Genomic DNA, 23,371 nt, shown 5'->3' with positions numbered 1-23,371 from the left:
TGGAGATAATGATAGTACTTTGGGGAGTTCCTGTGGTGGCGCAGTGGTTAATGAATCCGACTAGGAACCATGAGGTTGCGGGTTCGGTCCCTGCCCTTGCTCAGTGGGTTAAGGATCTGGTGTTGCTGTGAGCTGTGGTGTAGGTCACAGACGCGGCTCAGATCCCATGTTGCTGTGGCTCTGGCGTAGGCCGGTGGCTACAGCTCCGATTAGACCCCTAGCCTGGGAGCCTCCATGTGCCACAGGAGCAGCCCTAGAAAAAGGCAAAAAGACAAAAAACAAAACAAAAACCAAAAAAAAACAATAATAGTACTTTGGCAGTTCCTTGATGGGTGAGTGGTAGGATCCAGTGTTGACACAGCTGTGGCTTGTGTTCCATTCCAGGCGGGGGGATTTTGCATGACTCAGGTGTGGCCAAAAAAAAAGTACTTCCCTCTCAGTGTTTTGCTAAGTATTAAATGAGTTAACATGCATAAATTCTTGTAATAGGTCCCACACATAGTATGCATATATGAGTAGTAATTATGGTTCCATACAGGAGGATTCAGAGAGGGAGATGAGAATGGAATACCGGTTGACTACATCCAATATGCAATTTTAGTTAGTTGTTCAGAGATGAACGAGGCCCTGTGAACTTGAGCAACCACAGGCAACCTAGAGAAAGATGTGGTGAGAGGGGCACTAATCTCACTTGCCCATCACTTTACAAAGCGCTTTTACATTCTAAAGGCTTTTAATCCTTAGAAAAACACTCATGTCAGGTGGGCATTATAATCTCAGTATTACCCATGAGAAAAATGGTTCTGGGAGGTTGAGTAACTTGCCCCATGGAACCATAAGGTAAGTGGTGGCCCCAATATTCCTATCCAGAGGTTCTGATTTACACCTCAATACAGTCGCTATTGCCCATGCAAACTCTAAGGGTGCGCTGGAGAGTCCTGGGTCCAGGGGTTCAGGGACCCCTGGACAAGATAGCAGAACCACTTAAATAACTTCGTTTAGGTTCTCCGCAGCTGCAATCAAGGCAGGATGCGCAGGCTCGCCGGCATACTCGGGTGCGCGCGAGGTGGCGGCAAACTGGGTTTGCAAAAGAATTCTGCAAGGTCTTGATTAGAGAGTACGAACAGAATTCATTTTCTGAGCATCCCTCCCCTTCCCCCGCCTCCAGGGGGCGGGGCAACAAAGCGCGGGAAAACCGGCCTGGGCTCCACCCCCATCCCGTGCTGGGGGCGGGGAACAGGAGCACTCTTAAATGGGAAATGGACACGGGGCACGTTTCCCCCTCCCCTGTGCTTAGGAAGCGTACCATAATGCTGTTTTAAGATACCTTTGGAAATGGCCCAGGCCACGCCAGCAGCCTAACGTCACCTCTTCCCTACTTCCGGTCTGCAAGCCCGTCTCAGGATTCAGGTGCTGGTTCCTTCCAAACTCCAAATCCCGCCCCGGCTACAAGCCCTCCTGCAGATGGAGAGTAGTGGGTGACGCCATCGCCCAGGAACTAGCCTGTGCGAGGACCTCAACGGTACAGGTTATATGACTAGACACTGGGGAAAACCGTGAGGAAATGGTCAACTCGATGACGTAATGTTTTCGGTGACGTCTCTTCTCTGACTTCTGCATGGCATGACTGACATTGGGGTTTAGCTTGAGAAGCGAGCACAAGTGGATCTACATATCCGGGCTCCACTCAGAGCCAAAGAGGTTCTCCTCAACGTGCCCACCAAATAAAAGCAGAGTTCTTTAAATTTGCATAAGTGAATTGCAGGCTTCAAAGATCGCGGCCAATAGGGAGTAAGGGGGCGGAGACGTACCTGGGATAGTCACCTCCTCCAGTAGGAAAGGAGGGAACCAGATTGGCTTTTTTCTAAGCGACAGTATCAGAGGCCAATCATGTATGAGATGCTCAGTGCAGGTGGGTCCCTGCGCAACCAATGGGGAGAAGCATCTCCAGAAGGACTAGGCTCCTTGCCCAATGAAGCCGGGAAGGCTGTGCAGACCTGGTTCCGAGCGGCAGTACTTAAGGCCAACCCAGTGCGGAGCTGGGCGGGGCGCAGTACTGAACGACAAGGGTGTTTACCAATGGCGAGTGCGAAAGCGGGCAGCCCAGACCGGGAACGCGAAGAGAGCTGAGGGAGGGGGAGGCTGAACGGGAGAGAAGCAGGAAGTAGCGGCGGTCGCGGGGAGGGCGGCGGCGGCGGCAGTGGCCGGAGTAGGGGAGAGACCGTCGGGTCTCGGCCCGCACTGGGAGCGGAACAGGTAAGCGTGCCCGGGGTAAATACCCGCCTTTGGCCCCGCCCCTGGGGGGGCGGGTAAATACCCCCGCCCCTCCCCCCACTTGGCTAACTAACCCCCTCCCCGCGCCGCCCCCCGGGATGGCTTCTTGGAGGGCCCCGAAGCCGCCCCCATTCTTTGGGGCGGATGGGCGAAAGTCCCAGCCTGTTGAAAGCACAGTCCCTAGAAGGGTAAACGTGTTGGGAGGGTCGGGGTCCCCAACTCCTGGTGCCCCCAGCCAGAGAGGCGTCCGGAGCGCGGCCAGGGGACTGGAAGCTGCGGGATGTCGCGACCTAAAATGGTGTCCGTGTCCGGGGTGGGGGCGGGGGACCTGGGCCAGGCCGGAGCGGAGCCTGCACCCCGACTGGGCGCGGGTCAGCGTCCGGGCCCGGACGGGACTCAGGCTCGCGCTCCCGGCCTCCGTGCGCCCTCCGACCCCTCCCCAGTCTCGAGAGAGCCTCGGGAGTCCGAGGGGGAGGAGGCTGCGCTGCGCAGGGAGGGGAAGCGAGGAGGTCGGAGTTGGGACGGACCCCGGCTGGAGAGCTGCGAGTCTGGCAAAGACTGTCCCCTCCCCACTCCTCTCTTTCCACGCCCCCCCCTTACTCTCCTGTAGCCCAGGGCCGGGAGGTGCTGCGCGGCAGCTCCCCAAGGGCCTGGCCTGGCCGAGGCCCGTCCTTCCCTTGGCACGCTGGTGAGAGCTAGAGAAGCGCGGCGCTCCTCAGTTTCCCCTCTGGCTTCTCCTGTGTACACCCCGCCCCCTCCCCGCTACCCTGGACCTGCTCCCCGCGCCGGTCCTCGGCAGATGGCAGGGACTTAATTCCGCCCGCTGCCCAGCTCGGCGGCAGCCTAATCGCCCCCGGCCGCCGGCCCCTCGCCCTCCTCTGCGCAGCAGGCCCCGGGCCAGGGAAAGGGACGCAGAGCCCCCACCCAGCCCCGGTGAACCCAGGCCGGTTCACCCTCTTCCTGTTCAGCCCCTTCCTTTGGCTTTTGGGGAAGAACAGAAGGAAGGAGGGGGCTGGAGGCCAAGAGACAGGGCGGCAGCAGCCGCAGAAAGGCCTGGGCCGTGGGGCGGGGGAAGCCTCTTCGGCCTTGAGCCCTGCTGCTTGATACTGTCTGCTCCTGGCCATCCGATGACCTCTAAGTCACTTGGATGCCAAAGGGGGAGTTGCTTGGGGGAGACGAGTTGGCAGATGTTTTCTCATAGTCTCCACTGATCTGTGCTCCACCAGCCCACTTTTCTGAGGGCCTGAGTGGAAGGTAGCTCAGGCCTCTCCAGGTGGGGAGAGAGCCAGGCAGGGGAGGGCCCTAGCCATACACCAGGGCAGAAGCAAGGGGTGGAGGGCTTTGTTTAAACCCAGAGTCTGCAGAATTAAGTAGAGGGGGAGAGGGAAGGACTCCCCTTTCTTCCTCTAGTTGGTACCCTCTCCCTCCACCCCCACCTTGGTCCCAGCATTGCCAGCTGCCACCTGCTGGGACTATCTCCAGTTACACTCTAAAGGCTGGAAGGAGGTGAGGGAATTGGCCCTGGGAAATGGCTTGCATCCTGGGCAGGGAGTGTGTAAGGGCAGAGTTGCTTCTTCCTAGATACAGAGACGCTTGTGGGGAGAAACAGGTAGGGAAATGACCTGGGTCCCCCGCAAGCTCTAGGCTGGCCTTCTTGTTGGTTTAGTGCCACATAAGACTTGTGGGACTTTTTTTTTTTTTTTTGCACTGGGACAGGTAGGGGGTTGGGTGAGGCTTCCTGGGCTACTGTTGCCAAGGGAAAATGAAAAGGGCCAGGAGTGTGAGTTGGGGATAAACCAGGGTGAGGAGCTCAGAGCAGAAGTGACAGGGGTGAGGGGCCTGGCTTTTCCCCATTGTGGCAGCTGTGCTGGATAAGCTCATACCCTGGAGTTTTAGCCCTGAGAGAGCAAGATGCGGAGGGAGGGAGGAAGGGGAGGAGGAGGGGCTGGCTTGGGGAGGGCCAGGTACTCTTGGGAAGGTAGGTGAGCGAGCAGCAGGTGTTTATGACAGAAGAAGCCTAGGCTGGGGCCCTTGTGACCAGGCTGCCGTCATGGTTTTCCCCTCTGGTTCTTCTCTTTGTCTCTTTCTGTTCCCGGGTCTTATTCTTCCCACCTCAGTCTCTTGGGCAACTTCCCCAAGTCCACGTCTCCCTGTTTACCAAACTAGATCTCCAGGTGTCAGTGATGTCCCCAGGTGGCACAGACTTGACTTTACATGACCCTTGACTCTGTCTCTGACCCCGGCCCTAGATTTCCAGTGCTTATTCCTTCCCAGCTCCTTCTTGGCTTGGCATGTCCTTGTCGTCCTGGCTGCAGTCTGGGTTCTGACTCTCTGATTCATACTATGCTCAGAACAACTCTGATGTATAGATTACTTGCCCCCTCTTTCAGACGGCAAAAGTAAGACAGTGAAGTAACGTGCTTATGTAGCAGGCCATTGATAAAAGGTGAAACTAGAATCAGGTCTTACCTTTTGGTTTATGTCACTGCCCCTTTAGACACATGGCTTTTTAGATCTCTGTGGACCGCCCCCCCGAAGATCCATGAAGAACGTGAATGGATCCCATGTTGCCATGAATGAACCCTTAAACCTAGAGCATCCTGTCCATCCTCCTCCTTGATAGGAGCATTGATTTGTTGACTGATTCTGTGCCGGGCACAGGAGGGGCTGAGGTGGTTTCAACCAAGATACTCACTGAACTCCTTCCATCTCTATTACCTGTATCTCTTACCTGTATTTCTGAGAAGCCTCTTTGCTTGCTCTGCATCTTGGTGTCCTCCCTGGAATGTACACACTACTTTCCTTTCGAATTTACGGTTTGGCCAAACAGGTGCCTCTACCAGCTTTCTAGGATTTGCCCTATGATGGAGGGGTCCCCAAATCAGAAGGTGCGTGGGTTTTGAGACGGGGTGAATGGGGAGATCCTGAGGGAGGAGGTCCAGGGTTCCTGCTTCCTATAGGTCTCAGCTTCTCCCCCCTTTTACTGTTTTCAGCAGGTCTGGGACCTGTTGCCATGGGGGACATGAAGACCCCTGATTTTGATGACCTTCTTGCTGCCTTTGACATCCCTGACATTGATGCAAATGAAGCCATCCACTCTGGACCAGAAGAAAATGAGGGGCCAGGAGGCTCAGCGAAGCCAGAACCCAGTGTAGGGGGTGAATCTAGAGAAGCAACAACAGCAACTGCCGGGGATGGTCCAGGGGTTCCTGCCCAGGCCTCTGACCATGGCCAGCCACCGTCAGACATCTCAGCAGTCAGCGTCATTGTCAAGAACACTGTGTGTCCTGAGCAGTCAGAGTCCTTGGCTGGGAATTCCGGAGGCGAAGGGGCCCGGGCCGGGGGAATGACTAAGGAAGGACCTATGGGACCTCGTCTGATGCAGAATGGTTTTGGGGGCCCTGAGCCATCCCTCCCAGGAACCCCTCACTCTCCAGCTCCTCCTCCCAGTGGGGGTACCTGGAAAGAAAAATCCCTGGAAGGCAAAGCTCCCCTGGATCTCTTTGCTCATTTTGGGCCCGAGCCAGGAGAACACCCTGATCCCCTGCCTCCCTCTGCACCCTCCCCGCCTCGGGAAGGGGCCATGACCCCACCTCCTTTCCCTTCTCCCTTTGAGCTGGCACGGGAGAATGGCCCAGCCCTGCTGCCTCCCACTTCTCCACCCCTGGGGGCCTTGAAGCAGGAGAGCTGCAGCAGCCCTCTTCGTCCCCAGAGCCTAGCCCGGCCAGGCTCAGGCTCTAGCCCTGAGGCCGCAGGCGTCCCTGCCAGCGCCTCACCTCCCCGGGTTGCTGGGGTGCCCTTCTTCAAGCAGTCTCCAGGGCACCAGAGCCCACTTGCCTCCCCTAAACTACCCAGCTGTCAGCCCCTGAAGGAAGAAGAGGATGAGCGACCAGTGGACAAGTCTCCCCCAGGAAGTCCTCAGAGTCCCTCTAGTGGAGCTGAGGCTGCAGATGAAGACAGCAATGACTCCCCTGCCTCCTCCAGCTCCTCTAGGCCCCTCAAGGTGCGGATCAAGACCATTAAGACATCCTGCGGGAATATCACAAGGACTGTAACCCGGGTCCCCTCAGACCCTGATCCTCCAGCCCCCTTGGCCGAGGGGGGCTTCCTGGCGGAGACTAGCCTCCTGAAGCTGTCCCCTGCAACGCCGACCCCTGAGGGTCCAAAGGTGGTGAGTGTCCAGCTGGGTGATGGCACGAGGCTCAAGGGCACCGTGCTGCCTGTGGCCACCATCCAGAATGCAAGTACTGCCATGCTGATGGCAGCCAGCGTGGCCCGCAAAGCGGTGGTTCTGCCCGGGGGCACTGCCACCAGCCCAAAAACAATGGCTAAGAATGTGCTGGGTCTGGTACCGCAAGCCTTGCCCAAGGCCGACGGGCGGCCAGGGCTGGGGACAGGCGGGCAGAAGGTGAATGGTGCCTCGGTGGTGATGGTGCAGCCTTCTAAGCCGGCCACCGGGCCAGGGGCAGCGGGCGGCACGGTGATCTCACGGACCCAGTCCAGCCTGGTGGAGGCTTTCAACAAGATCCTCAACAGCAAGAACCTGCTGCCTGCCTACCGGCCGAACCTGAGTCCACCGGCCGAGGCTGGCCTGGCCCTGCCGCCCACAGGCTACCGCTGCCTCGAGTGTGGGGACGCCTTCTCCTTGGAGAAGAGCCTGGCGCGGCACTACGACCGCCGGAGCATGCGCATCGAGGTCACGTGCAACCACTGCGCCCGCCGCCTGGTTTTCTTCAACAAGTGCAGCCTCTTGCTGCACGCCCGTGAGCACAAGGACAAGGGGCTCGTCATGCAGTGCTCGCACCTGGTCATGAGGCCGGTGGCCCTTGACCAGATGGTGGGGCAGCCGGACATCACGCCCCTGCTGGCGGTCCCACCTGCCCTTGGACCTCCAGCCTTGCCTGCCTTGGGCAAGGGTGACGGGGCCGTCACCTCAGTCGCCGTTACTGCAGTTGCTGCTGAGGCCCCTGTGCTGCCACTCTCCAGCGAGCCGCCTGCTGCCCCGGCCACCTCTTCTTACACGTGCTTCCGCTGCCTGGAGTGCAAGGAGCAGTGCCGGGACAAGGCTGGTATGGCCGCCCACTTCCAGCAGCTCGGACCACCTGCCCCTGGGGCCACCAGCAATGTGAGTTGCTTTTCGCAGCCCCTCCCTGGGAAGGGGACAGTCAGGTGCCATGGGGATGGGATCTCGGAAGGTGTTGGCCAGGTTAGGAGAAGGGAAGGGGGACAGGTCTCTCCTCACCTACTCACCTTGTTTCATCCTCCTCGACAGGTGTGCCCAACCTGCCCCATGATGCTCCCCAATCGCTGCAGCTTCGGCGCCCACCAGCGCATGCATAAGAACCGACCTCCCCACGTCTGCCCTGAGTGTGGAGGCAACTTTCTGCAAGCCAACTTTCAGACCCACCTCCGGGAGGCCTGTCTGCATTTCTCTCGCCGCGTAGGATACAGGTGCCTCCCACCTCCTCCCCATGTCTCCCTTCCCCCTGCTCGCTAAGGTCTCATGGCGCCTGGTACAGCCTTGTAGCTGGCTTCACAGGGAGAGCCCCATCTTTCATGCGGAATCCCTCGGCCCTGGTGTGCTGGCAGATGCAGCCTGAGATCTCCCTGCCTTTCCATCATCCCCACGGAGAGGGAGCGAGCAGGGCCACCTCTGGAGCACCAGCTCTGCCTCTGCAGGCCTCCCGTGGGGAACTGGGTCCTGCAGCTCCTTCCTTTTTCCACTTGCTCGTATTCTACCACTGATAACCCCTCAGAGTCCACCCAGTCCCCGAGAATGAGAGTGGGGTTGGCGGGTGGCCGTTGAGACTTCCCCACCTCACCACAGTGCCTCCCCTTCTTCCCCAAGGTGCCCCAGCTGTGCCGTGGTGTTTGGGGGTGTGAACTCCATCAAGTCCCACATCCAGACGTCACACTGCGAGGTTTTCCACAAGTGCCCCATCTGCCCCATGGCCTTCAAGTCTGCACCCAGCGCCCACGCCCACCTGTACACCCAGCATCCCAGCTTCCACACGCAGCAGGCCAAGTGAGACCCGGGGATGGAGCATGAGGAGGGGCTGGCTGGAGCGGGCGTGGGTGTGACGGGGCCGGGTGTCTACACTGTCCTCTCCTCCTGCACAGGATGATCTACAAGTGCGCCATGTGTGACACGGTCTTCACTCACAAACCCCTCCTCTCCTCACACTTCGACCAGCACTTGCTGCCCCAGCGTGTCAGTGTCTTTAAGTGCCCATCGTGTCCTTTGCTTTTTGCCCAAAAAAGGACCATGCTGGAACATCTCAAGGTACAGGAGTCAAGGGATGGAGGCGGGGTGCTCAGCCTTGTAGCCTGGGGTCATCCCTCAGGAAGTGGGGGCAGGGGAGAACCAAGACTCTGGCGAAGCCGGCCGGTCCCCCACAACAGCCTCCCCACCCCGCCTTGTCTCTCACAGAACACCCATCAGTCTGGGCGTGCAGGGGAGGAGACTGCTGGGAAAGGGGCTGGGGGTGCCCTCTTGACCCCCAAGACTGAGCCTGAGGAGCTGTCTGTGTCTCGGGGAGGAGCAGCTGCTCCTACTGAGGAATCATCTTCATCCTCTGAAGAGGAAGAGCTGCCCAGCTCCCCCGAACCCCCTCGCCCAACCAAACGGACCCGACGAGAGCTGGGGAGCAAAGGCATCAAGGGTGGGGGCGGGGGCTCTGGAGGCTGGACCTGTGGCCTTTGTCACTCCTGGTTCCCTGAGCGTGACGAGTATGTGGGCCACATGAAGAAGGAGCACGGCAAGGTGAGTGGGGCGCCGCCAGTGGGGCGAGATGGCTGGAGGGGCAGCATTGGGAGGGACCTGTGTGGCAGTGTGGGTGGGGTCCTGGATGGAGCCTGGCCCTGAGATTCCCCACCCTCTGCTCTCCTAGTCAGTGAAAAAGTTTCCCTGTCGCCTCTGCGAGCGCTCCTTCTGTTCCGCCCCCAGCCTGCGGCGCCACGTCAGAGTCAATCACGAGGGTATCAAGCGAGTTTACCCATGCAGGTAACCTTCACCCCCTCGCCCCTTCCTCTTTTTTCGTCCAGCAGGGCTCCGCGCCCCACCCTGGTTCCCCCAGATACCTGCCTCCCGCCCCTCAGGTGGGAGCGGACTGCAGGTTGAGGCCTTCCTCTGCTCTGGTAGCCGCTCTGCTTGAGCCACAAGCCTTGGCCTCGGGCTGTGCCCCGGCGCCCACCCGGCCCGCTCTCCCCTTTAGGTATTGCACGGAGGGAAAGCGCACCTTCAGCAGCCGCCTGATCCTGGAGAAGCACGTCCAGGTCCGGCACGGCCTGCCGCTCGGAGCCCAGTCCCCTGGCCGGGGGAGCACCCTGGTTCGGGGCCCCGGTGCCAGAGCCCAGGTAGGCAGAGGCCCAGCCTTCTGTATGAGCGCCGTGGGAGCGGGGGCCTGTGCGGTTGTAGACCTGGTCTCAGGAAGCGGGGTGGGGTGCCAGGGAGAGGGGGGTGCCGGGAGACCCAGCTCCTTCACGCTCTCCCCCAGGGGCCAGGACGGAAACGCCGCCAGTCGTCTGACTCCTGCAGCGAGGAGCCTGACAGCACGACACCTCCAGCCAAGTCCCCCAGGGGTGGACCTGGGTCGGGAGGCCACGGACCCCTGCGCTACCGGAGCAGTGGCTCAGTGGAGCCGAGCCTCATGGTGGGGTTGAGGGTAGACGGCGGTGCTCAGCAGTGCCTCGACTGTGGCTTGTGCTTTGCGTCCCCTGGCTCCCTGAGCCGGCACCGTTTCATCAGCCACAAGAAGAAGCGGGGTGTGAGTAGTGCCAGTGCCCTGGGCCTGGGGGATGGGGAGGAAGAGGCCCCCCCACCTTCCAGGTCTGACCCAGAAGGTGGAGATTCACCCTCACCTGCTTCTGGAGGCCCACTGACCTGTAAGGTCTGTGGCAAGAGCTGCGACAGTCCACTCAACCTCAAGACCCATTTCCGCACACACGGCATGGCGTTTATCAGGGCTCGGCAAGGGGGCAGTGGGGACAACTAGGGTTCAGGCCAGACTGACTAGCTAGCCCCCTCCTTCTTCCCCGGGAGCCTGGGTCACTGCTGCTGCCTGGTCCCTGGGCCGGGGAGGTCCATTCGGGCTCATGGTTGGTTCAGTTCCTCGCCCCGGGCCCCCAGGGACAAGCTTTTGAGGATGGTAGTTGTTTGCAGTCCCCCTTGGGTCTGGCCCTTGGGTCCTAGTAGAGTGGGCCTTCCATTCCTCCTTTCTGAGCCCAACACTAATTATTCTCTTGCTGCAGCCCCCCCCCCCCCCGTGGGATGGGGGGCAGGAAGGCTCAATGCGGGGGCACGCTCCTCAGCCCCTGTGGCCACAGACGGCAGCCCTGGCTCTGCCCTCGTGCCCCCTCAGACTCCCTGGCACTCAAGCCCCCCATCCCTGCAGTGCCTTTCACTTGTCTTTTTTTTTTCCCCAGAAATCCAGGGGGGGTTGGTGGGGACGAGTCCTGTCAAGGGGGTCCCAGGGAGAGGAGGGGACAGGCTCTCAGGAATCCCTTATTGTTGTAGTAATAATACTAACCGTGGGGGAAAGGGGAGGGAGAAAACCAGACCATTAAAACTGCTTGTGGTTTAATCCCCGTTCAGGCTTCTCTTTTTATGTGATTTAGACAATGTGGACGTGTCTGGGAGGGGGCGAGAGTCAAAAGTGGGGAGGGAGGCCTGTCTCAGGGAAGAGGTGGTATTAACCGCGAGAGGCAGGGAAAGGCAGTCTTCCTCCACCTCGTTCCGTGTGGTGCCTTGTGTATTGGACACTAAAGCATCTGTTCACTCCCCACCCTGAAAAAAAAAATACAACTCAGAAATGACACAGATGGCTAACTAAGGACTTTATTTCAAACAAAAATTAAAAATAAAAAATTGAGAGCTATTTCCCTGGGTGTGGGGAAGGGATCAGGGCAAGGAATTCCCCCGCGGCTGGGCCAGTACCCTCAGACTGGAGGGGCTGTGATAATTCCCTTCCTCAGCAAGTGCAGGACCCTATGCCAGAGCCCACCTACCAAGGGGAACTCGGGCCAGGGCCAGTCCCCGGGCAGGGACAGTCGGGCAGCAGCATGGCCAAAGGCCAACCACAGGATCAAGTCCTAAGTACCAAGAACCTACTCTTCGCCGCTTCCTGGGACCCAGAACAGATTAAGAGGATGGCTGTGGGAAGAACCTCTCGGACCCTGGTGAGAAGAAGGCCCCAGTGTCCTCACACTTATCACTTCTGTTCTCTGGAGGGCAGCGAGTCCTGGAGTCTGTCAGGTGATAATACTGACACAGGCAGGGGCGGGGGTGCCAGGAAGCCCCGGCACGCCTGGACCCCCCACAGCTGGCTCTCCCATCCCCTGGCACCCTCCACAGTTACCACATGATCCTTCATACTTCTTGCCTTCCATTTCCCTCGGTGGATGGGTGGGTGGGTGGGGCGTCCTGGTTTAGGGTTTCTCCAAGGGCCTTCCCAGGGAGGGTCCCCTGACTCCCCCACTGCTCTGGGGCCAGAGAAGGAGGGTGTCACATGATGCCGTTGGTGAGGTACTGGAAGCCGTCGTAGAGTTTGGTGGTGATCGACCGCATGCTGCCGTCCACCATCTGCTCCACCAGCAGCTGCAGCTGCTCCTCCGTCATGCTCATGTGGAACCTCTCCTTGAGGTTGCGGATGGTGCTGGAGCCATGGAAGCAAGGAAGCTGAGAACCTGGGGGCGGCAGGCAGAGGGAAGAGTCACGGATGGAAAGGAGGGAGCGGCAGTGGGAAGGGCCGGGTCCCTGAGGAGCCCCTTCCCTCCCACCTCAGAGAGCGCCCTGACGGTGTGGCTGTGGCTGCAGTGCTGTTTGGGCAGAGAGGGAAGTGGCGCGAGGCCCTGTGTCAAGCCCTCCTTCATCCCACACTCCTAAGCCCCTCTAGGCAAGGCCCCTCTAGGCAAGGGGGCGAGGGCAGAGGAGGGAAGCGGGTCAACACCGCACTGGCCCCAGTAAGGGCTGAGGGAGCAGTCTCAGGACCCAGAGGGGTGGCTGGGAAGAGGTTCTAGGGAAGGAATGGGCCCTGAGCTGGGCACTTATCTGGTCGCAGGCCTCTGCCTACTACGACTGACACTCACAGATGACCTGGGCCACCGTCATCACGGGGCCAGACGGGGATGCTCCTGAGCAACGGCGACAACCTGTGGGGCAGGGGCAGGGAGGGGAGGAGGAGACTGGCAGCTCAGACCGGGTGGGCACCACAGTCTTGAGGAAGACATGGGGATGAGGGCCCAGTGGAGCCAGGGAAGGAAGGCGTCTAGACAAAGACTGTACACGGCGAAGTCGGGAGGAAGAAGCATGAGGGCGGACAGAGATGAGAGGGATCCTCAGAGCAGGAAGCGAGAGCACTGGGACAAGAGCGGGCGGAGGACAAGGCAGGCAGAAGTCGAAGGCCAATGGTGAGGCAGGTGGGTGACCGAAAACCTCCGAGTAAGTGAGGAGCCAGGCGATGGGAGACAGAAACTCCGAGCTGGACGAGGGACAGGGAGCTGGGACTGCTCTGTGCCTGAGTGTGTGCACCTAGGAGGTAGCTTCTGCTGCCTCCTCCCTCCCACTTGCAGGACCAGCTCTGTCAGGAATCAGGAAGAAAGTGCTGAAGGGGACGGACACAGGGCATTGGAGCAGAGCTGGAAACCCTCTGGAAACCCCCGCCCTCGATCCTGAGGTGGAATCAACTTTCCGGAAGTTCCATGCCCCAGAGCCCCAACCTAAATGGGAATCCTGAGGTGCTCTGGGTGCCGCCCTATCTGCAAACACCAGCGTTCTCCCCAGCCCCACCTTGCTGCATGATCTCCACGATCTGCACCACCTTATCCATGTGTTTCCGAGCAGCAATCAGCCCCTGCAGCATCAGCATCTTGTAGTAGTTGAACATGTCGCCATCCAGGCCGCCCATCACCTGGGAGGAGAGCAGAGTGCCAGGTGTGCAAGGGAGCTCAGAGTCCACGAGCCGGCCTGAGCTGCCCCCCCTTGCGCAAATGTGTCAGACTCCGTTACTTCCCCACCTCTTCCCAGGCAAGGAAGCCCCTCAGGACATCTGGCCTCAGCCTGACGTATTGCTATTTCTGTTCTGCTCGTCCTCAACTTGGGGGGAGCCCATGAGCTCCCCGTCCCATGACAGAGAAAGAATGCAGTGAAGCACCCCTCCTCCCCAACTCACATCCACAAACTCTGTGGTGAGTTTAAAGGCTGATGTCTCAAAGCCTAAGTTTCGAGGTGAGCTGGACAGGATGAAGCCAAAGTCGATGTGGATGATGTGGCCTTCCGCGTCCAACAGGATGTTGCCATTGTGCCTGAGGAGGCGGCAGAGGAGAAGAGGCAGGAGTAAGTCCGAGGGAGGAAGGAACTTCAAGCTGCAACACGCTGGCCCCATGGCAGCAGCGACACCCCTGGCTTGGTGTCTATAATGGTGGGTCCAACCTCCTCGAACCCAAAGCTAGCAGCAGGAAGAAAGGAAATCAGAAAAGTATCAGCTAACGAAGGTTGTGGGGTCTGATTCGCTATCATTTACACTTTAACAGCTTGGAAGATTATCCTGATTTTCTAATAATTACACTGCTAAGCACCTAAACCAACCCCAATCTAGTAAAGAACTAGTGGAGATGCAGGGCAAGAAGGCTGTCATGGAGGCCAAGCACTTGGCTCAGTGGAGGCCTCCGGTCAGAAGCAGTTTACCTGTGTTTTATTTGTAAATCCTACAGTCCACTACAGAAGGGAGCCGTGGTCCCAGGCTGAGTGCAGTTTAAGTATAAAACAGTGTCTTTGAGGAGTAAGATTTAACTACCTGGTAAAACCACTTATGCTAAAAAAAAAAAAAAAAAAAAAAAAAAATCTCAGGAGGCAATTCCTACAAGCTCGCTGCAGGAAGAAGAGTTCAGGGGCGATAAATCCCAGGTCTTTGTGATTCCCACATGAATGGCCAGTGGGAGGAGCAATTAACATGCTAAGCATGTGAAGCTGGGCCATTCAGCATAACGGACCTCCTCAGTGTCAATAGAGGCTTTGTTAGGCTAAGAACTCACAGTCTGAGGCCACCTTCTCTGGGGTTGGTCTGATTGGCCAAAAAGATGGGGGACAGAGGGAGAACTTAGTCTCACCTGCATCCTTCCCGCTATGGCAAAGCATGAATTTAGCAATACACACAGTCTTGAAAGCCAGAGAGTTCTAGACGGCCTGGGCCAGCTTCTCATTTCACAGGTGGGGAAACAGAGGCCCTGAGAAAACTGACTCACCAGCCAAGGTCCCAAGCCAGTGAGGGGCAGTTTCTTTCCCTTAACCGTCGGGAATTAGCTCCAGCCACAAAGCTATGTGGCACTCAATCGGAAGCTGTTAAAGACCTTCAACTGCTTCCAGTCTGGGGCTTCATTTACTGTTGCCACTTCTCTCCAGTGATGATTCCGTTCATGGCTTGACTACTATGTATTCTTTTTTGAGTTATTATGAAAGGTTTATCAGCTGCCTGTCCCCTCTCTCCCTTTTAAAAGGTAGACTCTCATCTTCAGTATGTAATCTAATTTAGGAGACATACCTTCAACTATGTTCATTTCCTAAAGAAAAGCCCAAAGGCCTGACTAGCACCTGCTTCCCTGACCCCACTTACTCAACCCAGGGGCTTAGGCTCTAGGGCTTCCTGGGCCCTGGTTCTAAATCCCGACTCTTCAGGAACAGTCTAAAGCTTGCAACCAGCTTCCTCATAAATAATGACATTTCCCTTCAGCTCGCAAATGCAAAGCCTCTGCTGGCTTCATCTGCAAGGCTGGCAGAGTGGAAAGAACACAGGTTCTGAAAGTTCGCTGACCTTTATTTCCTTGTGAGGAAACACCTGTTTGAAACCATTTTCATTTGGTTTCAATATAAGACTGTCTGGCCAAACAGGCATGTGAAATGCCTAGTATTGCTAATTACTAGAGAACTGCAAATCAGGACCACAATGAGGTATCACCTCATACCAGTCAGAATGGTCAGAATCGAAAAGTTTACAAGTAACGAATGCTGGAGGGTATGGAGGAAAGGAACCCTCCTACACTGTTGGTGGGAATGTAAATTGGTGCAGCCACTATGGAAAACAGTATGGAGATTCCTTAAAAAAAAAAAAACTAAAAATAGAATTACCATATGATACAGCAATCCTACTCCTGGGCATATATCCAGAAAAGATAAAATCTCTAAAAAAATACATGTACCTCAATGCACTATTTACAACAGCCAAGACATGGAAGCAGCTTAAGTGTCCCTCAACAGACAATGGATAAAGACGATGTGGTACATATATACAGTGGAGCATATCTAGCCATAAAAAGGATAAAATAATGCCATCTGTAGCATCACAGATGGACCTAGAGATCATCACACTAAGTAAATCAAAGACAAATATCATATGATATCACTTCTATGTGGAATCTAAAAAAATAAAGAGTTCCTGTCATGGCTCAGAAGTTAACGTAACCGACCAGCATCCATGAGGACTTGAGTTCTATCCCTGACCTCGCTCAGTGGGTTAAGGATCCCATGCTGCTGTGGCGTAGGCCGGTGGCTACAGCTCTGACTGGATCCCTAGCCTAGGAACCTCTATATGCCATGAGTTTGGCCCTAAAAAGACAAAAAAAAAAAAAAAAAAAAAAGTGTCAGGCCATAGCAAGCACTTAATAGATGCTAGAGTTCTGATTAAGAGGCTCTGTTAGCTAATTTTATTTTATTTTTTCTTTTTAGGGCTGCACTTGGGGCATATGCAAGGTCCCAGGCTAGGGGTTGAATCAGAGCTACAGCTGTCAGCCTATACCACAGCCACAGCACAAGGGGTCCAAGCTGCATCTGCGACCTACACTACCGTTCACCGCAACGCCAGATCCATTAACCCACTGAGCAAGGCCACAGATTAAACCCATGTCCTCTTGGATACTATTCGGGTTCATTACTGCTGAGCCACAACAGGAACACCCCCATTAGCTAATCTTCATGTGCTGCTATATATCACCCGGAACCTGGAAGCACAGGCCACTGAACGAGTGCTTTCCCAGGACAGCTGCCCTATGCCCTGTGAGTGGCACAGCTCACAGAAGCATTCCGGGTTTTGACCCTGAGTCACTGTCTGGAGACAGTCCTAAAAAGCAGGGCCTCAGGGGGTGTAATTATCTTTGTATGACATGCTGTTCACCTATATGTAAAGCTGAGCTTCATAAAGGTCACATGACAGCGGGAGAAAAGACAGCTCTGGGCAAAACAGCAGCTGCTTAAGAGTCTTGGAAATCATATGTTGGAACAAGGAGAATTCAGGGCTAGGAGTTTCAGCTTTGTGTTCACCATGTCTCTCATATCCAGCTGCTCCTTTCTGCTTTCAGCCTGTAGAACTACCCTTGGGCCAGGCTCTTGCTTCACTGCAAAGGGCCCACTTATATCCAACCTCACGCACAGTGCCATTGGGCGCATTCACTCAAAAGACTAGATCTTGCCATTCCCTATCTCCTGCAGAATAAAACTCCTCAGCCTCATAACGAAGGCCCTACTAATCCAGCCTCAACTCACCTGATGTCCCCGCTACTACTGTGCCAGGCTGTGTGGCCCAAGCTTTAATCACCTCGAGTTGTTTCCTCTGCTTGGAGGGTCTTTCCCCCATGGCTTCTCTGTCCTCGTTCTCTTTCGTCCTTCAAGACTCTGCTTGCTCAATCCCTGCTCCCTGCACAAACCCTGCCCTTCACCCCTTACCCTGGTAGCCTCCTTGCTTTAAGGCACATGAACACATCTGTCTCTGCTTAAAGTAGGTTGTTTCATCTCATATCTTGGCAACTGATGAATAAATCCGACTACACATGAAGGGAAAGAGGGAACCCTGGAGAAAAGGTTAGGATGAGAGACAGGAATTCACCTACCTGTCCTTGACTTGCAGCAGGTAGCAGACCAAGCAGTAGCCAGCACAGCTTTGCACAAAATTGCGCTGGGCACTGAGGAAAGCCTCAGTGGTGTAACTGCCATGCTCCTGCAGGAAGTAATCGAGCAAGGAGAGCTGTGACTGTTTCTTCACCTGGTGGATGGACACAGCGTTGACCACTGGTTCAATCATGCCACTGTCAGCCGAAATCACAAGAATCTTGTATGGCTTGATCCACAGGGGTACTCGCTCCTGTTCCCAAATGGACTGTGAGGAGACAGAGAGGCAATGAAACTTACCCTCTCCAAACTGAGGGAGGAGGCTAAAACCCCCTCTGTGCCTAGCCTTGGACAGTTCCTATCCCTTGGTGGCCTTGGATTCTAGGCCATCACTTGATTAAAACACCCTGATCCCACTGAGGACCACGGAGTTCTGAAAGGAAGTCCAAGGCCTGACAAGACACAAGGAGCCATGTGGAAAAAGATTTTTATAAACAGAAGTCCAAAAAAGGGAGAGAGAGCAGGAAACCTCACCATCAGCTCGCAAGCAGGGTGAGGGGAAGATATTAATCCAAGTTCAAAGGATGGAGAAAAAAACCAAAAAAGATTTAGGCTCAGAGAAAGCTGCTCTAGAAAATGAATTATATAAAGAACTGATTAAACAGATGAACTCGCTTGTAGGCAACCAACCCGGGGGCTCAGGAATCGACATCTCAGCACACTGCAACCCACGTGTTGCAAATCAGCTGGGAATTTTTATCTAAAGGACAAACTCAGCACCGTGATAAGAATAGGTGCCGGTCACAAAAGGGCCACAAGAGGTCGCTGTGGAGCTGCCCTGCAGCTATACTTCCTGGGGAGAAGCAGCAGCTGAGTTTAAGTCCAATGCAGATCTGGGCAGGAGGCTGGTCCCCTGCAGAGCTCTCCACAGACCTGATGATCACCTCAGGTGGGCTGCACACGAGCTGAGTTTCCCTTCTTTCTCCCTCCCTTCTCTTACCTGCAGTTGCTTCAACACCTGGAAGGCCAGCAACTCCTGTCGAAGATCATCCCCACACTTGACAATGACTGACAGGAGCCGCCAATTGGGGAGATGGCCATAGGGGGAGCCCTCTCTGATGCGCCTGTTAAAAAAAAAAAAAAAAAAAAAAAAAAAAAAAAAAAAAAAGCAAAGGCTGTTGAAAGCGATGCCAGGCTGAGGACAGAGACACAGCTTCTGCCAAAACCCCAAATCAAACTCCACATGCAGTAAGGACTCAGAGAGCCTGGGGATGGCAGCTCCCTGCCCAACTCACCGCACTTTCTCCTGCCAGGGCTCTTTGAGGGCCACTGCAGAAGGGTCTTCTGGGTCTCGTCTGAAGGCTGTGGGGGTGTGAGCCAGCTGCTCCGAAAGGCGCCGTCTAGCAGGAAGAAACTATATCATTTGCTTGGAGGAGTTACCCCAGAGCCTCATGTCCCCGCCTATGCCGGCATTTCCTGTTCTGTTTCCTTGATTCTGGGCTCACAGAGACAGAGACCTGGGCTGAGGGAGACTCACGGAAGGAAACACACCACAGACACCTTTTTGCTAACCTGCTGGTTTGTAATCATGTTAAATGCAGACTACAGACCCTCCCCACTCTGCAGCCAAAATTTTAAATTCAGAACAGGTGTGGCTCTAGTATCTGGCTTTCCAACAAGATCTTTTCTGTCTCCCTTGACTCTGACAAGTGTGGTTCTCGGACCTAACCTGGGCAACGCTGCTCTAACTCCCTCCTCTGGTGCTTTCATTCCTTTGCAGTCCTTTTGAAATTTAATTTTTCTGTAGCCCAGGAATTCCTCAGCCCACACCTTCACTGCCTCAAGTCTGGTGGCCTCAGGACAAGGAGAGAGTAAGGACAAAGAGGGGAAGAAACACGCTGACAACTAGAAAGGAGACAAAGAGATAGGCAGTGCCTTAGAGGCGGCTGAAAAATGAGAGGCAGCATAGCCTGGCCATACCGGATGTCACCTGCTGCAATGAACACAGGCTCCTTGCTCTCTTGGCTGGTGATGCTGTCCACGGAGAACTGGGAGATGTTGTCACAGCTGTTGGTGTGCATTTCAGGGAGCTGAGGAGAGCAGGGGACTGCAGGTCAGAAGCGCTAAGCACAGGTGTCGCTTCTTTCACCTCCTCAGGCCACTCTGGCTGCTGCTTCCACATCATGATCAGCTCTCAAGCCCTTCCAAACTCTGCTCCAAAAAGTCTCTCCTGGTTATGCAGCATCCTGACTACCTGGACCCCAAACAGATCCTCTAGCAGTGGTTTTCAACGTGTCAACTCACTTGCATCAGAAACACAGGGAATGCCGCTAAAACACAAACTCCCAACCAACGCCCCCTTCCCCCTCCCCCCGGCCGCCAATCATTCTGAACTAGAATTTCTGGGAATGGGATCTGAAGGTCTGAATTTCTAACAAGTTCTCCAAAAGCCTTCCGTATACTCAAGTTTACAAACTGCTACGACCACCACAGAAAGCCTTATACTGAAAACCTCCTTAGGCCAGGGAAGCATTCTCCCTTAGGGGCCAGAACAGACCCTCTCCAGGCTAGGTTCCTCTGAAGATTTCTTTAACCTAAGCTATTCAATCTGTTTTGTTTTGTTTTGTTTTCTTCTTAAGGCCACACCCATGGCATATGGAAATTCCCAGGCTAGGGGTGGAATCAGAGCTGCAGCTGCCAGCCTACGCCACGGCCGCAGCAACGCTGGATCCAAGCCACGTCTGTGACCTACACCACAGCTCATGGCAACGCCAGATTCTTAACCCACTGATGAGTGAGGCCAGGGATTGAATCTGCATCCTCATGGATACTAGCTGGGTTCTTAAACCCACTGAGCCACAATGGGAACTCCATAAGCTATTCAATCTTACCTCCCCATCTTTAGCTATAAAATATTCTACCAGATCCCAAGGCTCACATCAAGTCCCTTTTCTCCTTCCTTTGTACCAGATCATTTCCCCTTAACTCCATTCATCATTTTCTGCACATTGCCTTGTAGTGTATCTAATAATAGATTTTTTTCCCTTAAATGTTTGCATCCAGCCTCCCCAGTTGGACTGTAAGCTCAGGTACAGAGAGTCAGCCTTTTCACACAATGAAAATCTGGTTGTGTCACAACTCTAATAAAATCCTGTTCTGCATCCTTACCACCACAGAACAAAATCCAAGTTTCTTTCCACAGTTTACAGGATCCTTCTTACAATTTGGCCCATGCCAGCCTCTCCAGCCTCATTCTTCATGACTCATCTCACACCCACCAAAAGTTTCTTTCAGTTCTTAAAACGGGCCAAGCTCTCTTGTGTCTTCCTGACTTTGCACATGCTTTTCCCCTTGCGTGGAATACAGCTAATTCCTACCTTCAGGCCTCAGTGAAACAGAACTTCCTCCAGAAAGTCTGTGGGGGCAGGTTCAACCCAAGTCTGGAATGTTACCCCCACCCTCAGGTGCTCCCATGACACGCCAACCTCTCCAGCACAACCTGGGTCAAACCACACCACAACTGACTGACCTTGGTCTCTCTCCCATTAGGTCATAAGCTCCTTGCAAGCAGGGGCCAAGCCTTGTTTACCAGCACTCAGGGCTGGCACCAAGAAAGCCCTTCGTAAATACTCCTTGAATGAATGTACGGATTATTCTTCTCTGCTTTCCTAAGAATTTCTATATCAGGTGTTCAATATATTGATGAAATTGTCCCTACTCTCTGGGCTTTGAAGTTCCTCCTTTTAGCCTAAATTCTTGCAGGAAAATGAGCTCCACCAGAATCTAGCCCAGCTGAGCCTGTTCAGAGCACCCCCCTTGCATACCCAGCCCATCACTCCCCGCCCCACTTCTTTGGGCGCTTGCTTCAGCCTGCCTCCATGTGTGTTGCCTTGTCTCAAATATACTGAAAGCTCCCGAAGCATAGAAGCTGGGCCTCAGTATTACCTCCCTGGAGTTCCCTCACCTCCACCTGCAGCTCGCCTATGTCATCCACGGACCAGGCCTCGTCATCGTTGTCATAGTTGGGCACCGTGCTGAAGCTGCCTGCCCGCTGCTCGTGGGTGATGCCGCACTCGGGCAGATTCTCTACAGACCGGGTGCTCCGAATTCGGTTCTCGGGGATCCGGGCGGGGACATTGGTGGTGTCGAAGTTTTCACATTCGAGGACTTCCACATAGATCAGGTAGGGAGCCTGGCGGGGGCGTGAGAACAGCATTTGCCACTCACCTCCACCTCTGTTCCCCCCAAGCCTCAACTCTGCTAACATGGTTCTTTCTGCTGCTCACTCCGACTCCAGCCTGCATCCACCAGTCAGTCCCCTGACACCAGGAATGCCATATTTAGGGCAGGAACTTAACCTATGAACAGCTGTATAAAGAATTTGGATGAGAGAGTATGTAGGTCTTCAAAATGTTTCAGCTAAGCTTCAAAATGTAAAGATGACGCACCTGGACAAAACCATTCCAAACTGTCAATTACCACCCATGAGGGGCCTGAAAGCCCCTGTGGGCTTGTCCTAAAAATAGACAAAACAGACTAGGAAAAAGCTAGGCACTGTTCCAAACACAATTCTAGTCTTCAATACGTCTTCTGGAAAAAAAAAAATCTGAACCATCAGTACTCATTTCAACTAGCAGACAAATTTAGCTAATTCTCTCCAAACAATGTGAATCGGCACCCTTTGCTCCTTCTCCCTACCCACTGCGATCAGAAAAGGTCTTAGAAACAAAGATTTCTCTACTCTCATTGTTGCTATACCTGGAGAGCCCAAGAGTTATAGAAGGGCTGGAGAAGAGCTCCTGAAAGGACTGTGAGGAAAAGAGAAGAGCGGCTCTCTCCTGAGACACGGCAAGAAGCACGCCAAAAAGACCTGGCCTCTTTGGCCCAGAAACACACAGCCCAAAGCGAGGGACCGGAGGGCTCACAGAATCACAACAGCACCGAGTGATGTCAAAGGCCGACACGTGCACGGGGGCCACGGAGGGAGTCCAGGATGCTGGTGGGGCGTCCCTGGGTACCTACCCTGGGCAGCTGGGGGAGCGGAGTCAGATAAGGGGTACAGTTTGGGCCAGAGGCCACCTACCTTGTCCTTAGAGTTGAGGACAACAGCCTGGGTGTGGGGCACGCGGACCACGTGGTGGTCAAAGCCAGCAGTGGGCAGCCAGACACGGGCAGGGAGCTTATGGTTGAGCAGGGAGAGCTCTGAGATCAGTCGCTGGGTTTTCTGCTCCTTGGTGGGGAGCGTGGCCAGCCGCTTGCCAATCGCCATCAGGGACTTGATGAATTCCCGCTCAGGAGCCAGTCTGACGGGCTACAGGGAGTAAAAGATGGTGAAGAAACCATAGAAAAAAGCAGCCCACCCACTCAAGTCACTCCTGGCCATGAGGCCAGGGATCCCGGGGCTCCAGAACGCCAGGGCAGGAGCTGCCCTTTCAGCCTCTTAGGAGACCGCGCCCCCCATCAACTTGAATTGGGAACAGGTGGAAGAGCCAGCGCATTCCTTCTCCACAGGCTGTTTCTTGAGGTAAGGTGGGGGAGGTGTGTGAACCCAAGTCACTGGGGTGCACCCCTCTTCTCTTGGACTTGAGTTCTTGAGGAACTGCCCCAAGGCTTCAAGACAGCTGGGAGAGTGACGTCCAGAGATGTTAGCCAGGGACCCAGAGAGAGATGAGCTGCTCACACATGAAGCGCTTCACCCATCTTGAGAGCAAGGCAGCCCCTCTCCCCACATGGATCCTTGGGCCGGGTCCAGGACCCACAAGGTAGGGAGGGGAGCTGCCCATCAGTACATCCCCTTTCCCAGGAGGACTCAATCAGTGACTTCTGATGCTTTCCATGGCATCCCCCGTCTGCCCTATAATCACTCACAAAGGGTCAATGCACATGCAGGGGATGAGGGAAGGATGAGCAGACTCTGCACTAATGAGGGAACAATCAATGGGGAAAGTAAAAGCAGATGAGGGAGGGAGGGAGGGAGGGAGGGAGGTGGGAGTGGGCGGGTGGAGAAAACCACAGCTCCTTTCAGCCCGTGAGGAGCGCCCTGAAGGCCTGTCTCTTCCAGGGATTCCTCCTTGGATCCTCTGCCCCTACCTCTCAGGGACTAGGCTCCCCATAAGAGCGCCCTCCTGTGAGCGAGGTTCCTCAAGTTGGGCACTTCCGTCATTCCCAGAAAGGGCAAAGTCAGTCTGGGGAGTAAGGGGGGTGAGGAAAAAGATGGACTCAGCT

General features: G+C 55.2%; 2 protein-coding genes across 9 annotated transcripts in view; one reads left to right on the top strand and one right to left on the bottom strand.

Annotated features, from left to right (window-relative positions):
• Positions 1,963-11,090, top strand: ZNF687 (zinc finger protein 687). 3 transcript variants are annotated; one of them, XM_021089866.1, is made up of 10 exons: positions 1,963-2,256; positions 5,105-5,162; positions 5,271-7,399; positions 7,547-7,725; positions 8,123-8,299; positions 8,395-8,557; positions 8,705-9,037; positions 9,165-9,277; positions 9,489-9,630; positions 9,771-11,090. In XM_021089866.1, the coding sequence occupies exons 3-10, from the start codon at positions 5,288-5,290 to the stop codon at positions 10,266-10,268; spliced, it is 3,717 nt and encodes a 1,238-aa protein (XP_020945525.1). In that variant the 5' UTR covers positions 1,963-2,256; positions 5,105-5,162; positions 5,271-5,287; the 3' UTR covers positions 10,269-11,090. The 3 variants fall into 3 exon arrangements, with proteins under 3 accessions (XP_020945525.1, XP_020945524.1, XP_003125815.1); XM_021089865.1 differs by lacking the exon at positions 5,105-5,162 and having other exon boundaries at positions 1,964-2,256; XM_003125767.4 differs by lacking the exon at positions 5,105-5,162 and having other exon boundaries at positions 1,964-2,256; positions 5,268-7,399.
• The window catches only part of PI4KB (phosphatidylinositol 4-kinase beta), a 31,696-nt gene continuing 19,416 nt past the window's right edge, over positions 11,092-23,371 (bottom strand). For 2 of the 6 annotated variants that reach the window (XM_013997156.2, XM_021089868.1), the window contains 10 exons: positions 22,230-22,457; positions 21,111-21,338; positions 19,127-19,236; positions 18,442-18,546; positions 18,147-18,270; positions 17,149-17,414; positions 13,443-13,575; positions 13,061-13,181; positions 12,361-12,423; positions 11,092-11,958 (listed from right to left, as the gene is read on the bottom strand). In XM_013997156.2, coding sequence (XP_013852610.1) covers positions 11,777-11,958; positions 12,361-12,423; positions 13,061-13,181; positions 13,443-13,575; positions 17,149-17,414; positions 18,147-18,270; positions 18,442-18,546; positions 19,127-19,236; positions 21,111-21,338; positions 22,230-22,457 — 1,560 coding nt within the window. In that variant the 3' untranslated portion in view covers positions 11,092-11,776. Of the gene's footprint in view, positions 11,959-12,360; positions 12,424-13,060; positions 13,182-13,442; positions 13,719-17,148; positions 17,415-18,146; positions 18,271-18,441; positions 18,547-19,126; positions 19,237-21,110; positions 21,339-22,229; positions 22,458-23,371 lie in introns of those variants that run through there. The other 4 variants (XR_002343442.1, XM_021089869.1, XM_021089870.1 and 1 more) reach the window with 4 other exon arrangements.

This window comes from Sus scrofa, chromosome 4, assembly GCF_000003025.6.
Source record: "Sus scrofa isolate TJ Tabasco breed Duroc chromosome 4, Sscrofa11.1, whole genome shotgun sequence".
NCBI classification, from domain to species: Eukaryota; Metazoa; Chordata; class Mammalia; order Artiodactyla; family Suidae; genus Sus; species Sus scrofa.
The sequence above is the reverse complement of the archived record's forward strand: the minus strand, read 5'-3'. Positions and strand labels throughout refer to the sequence as shown.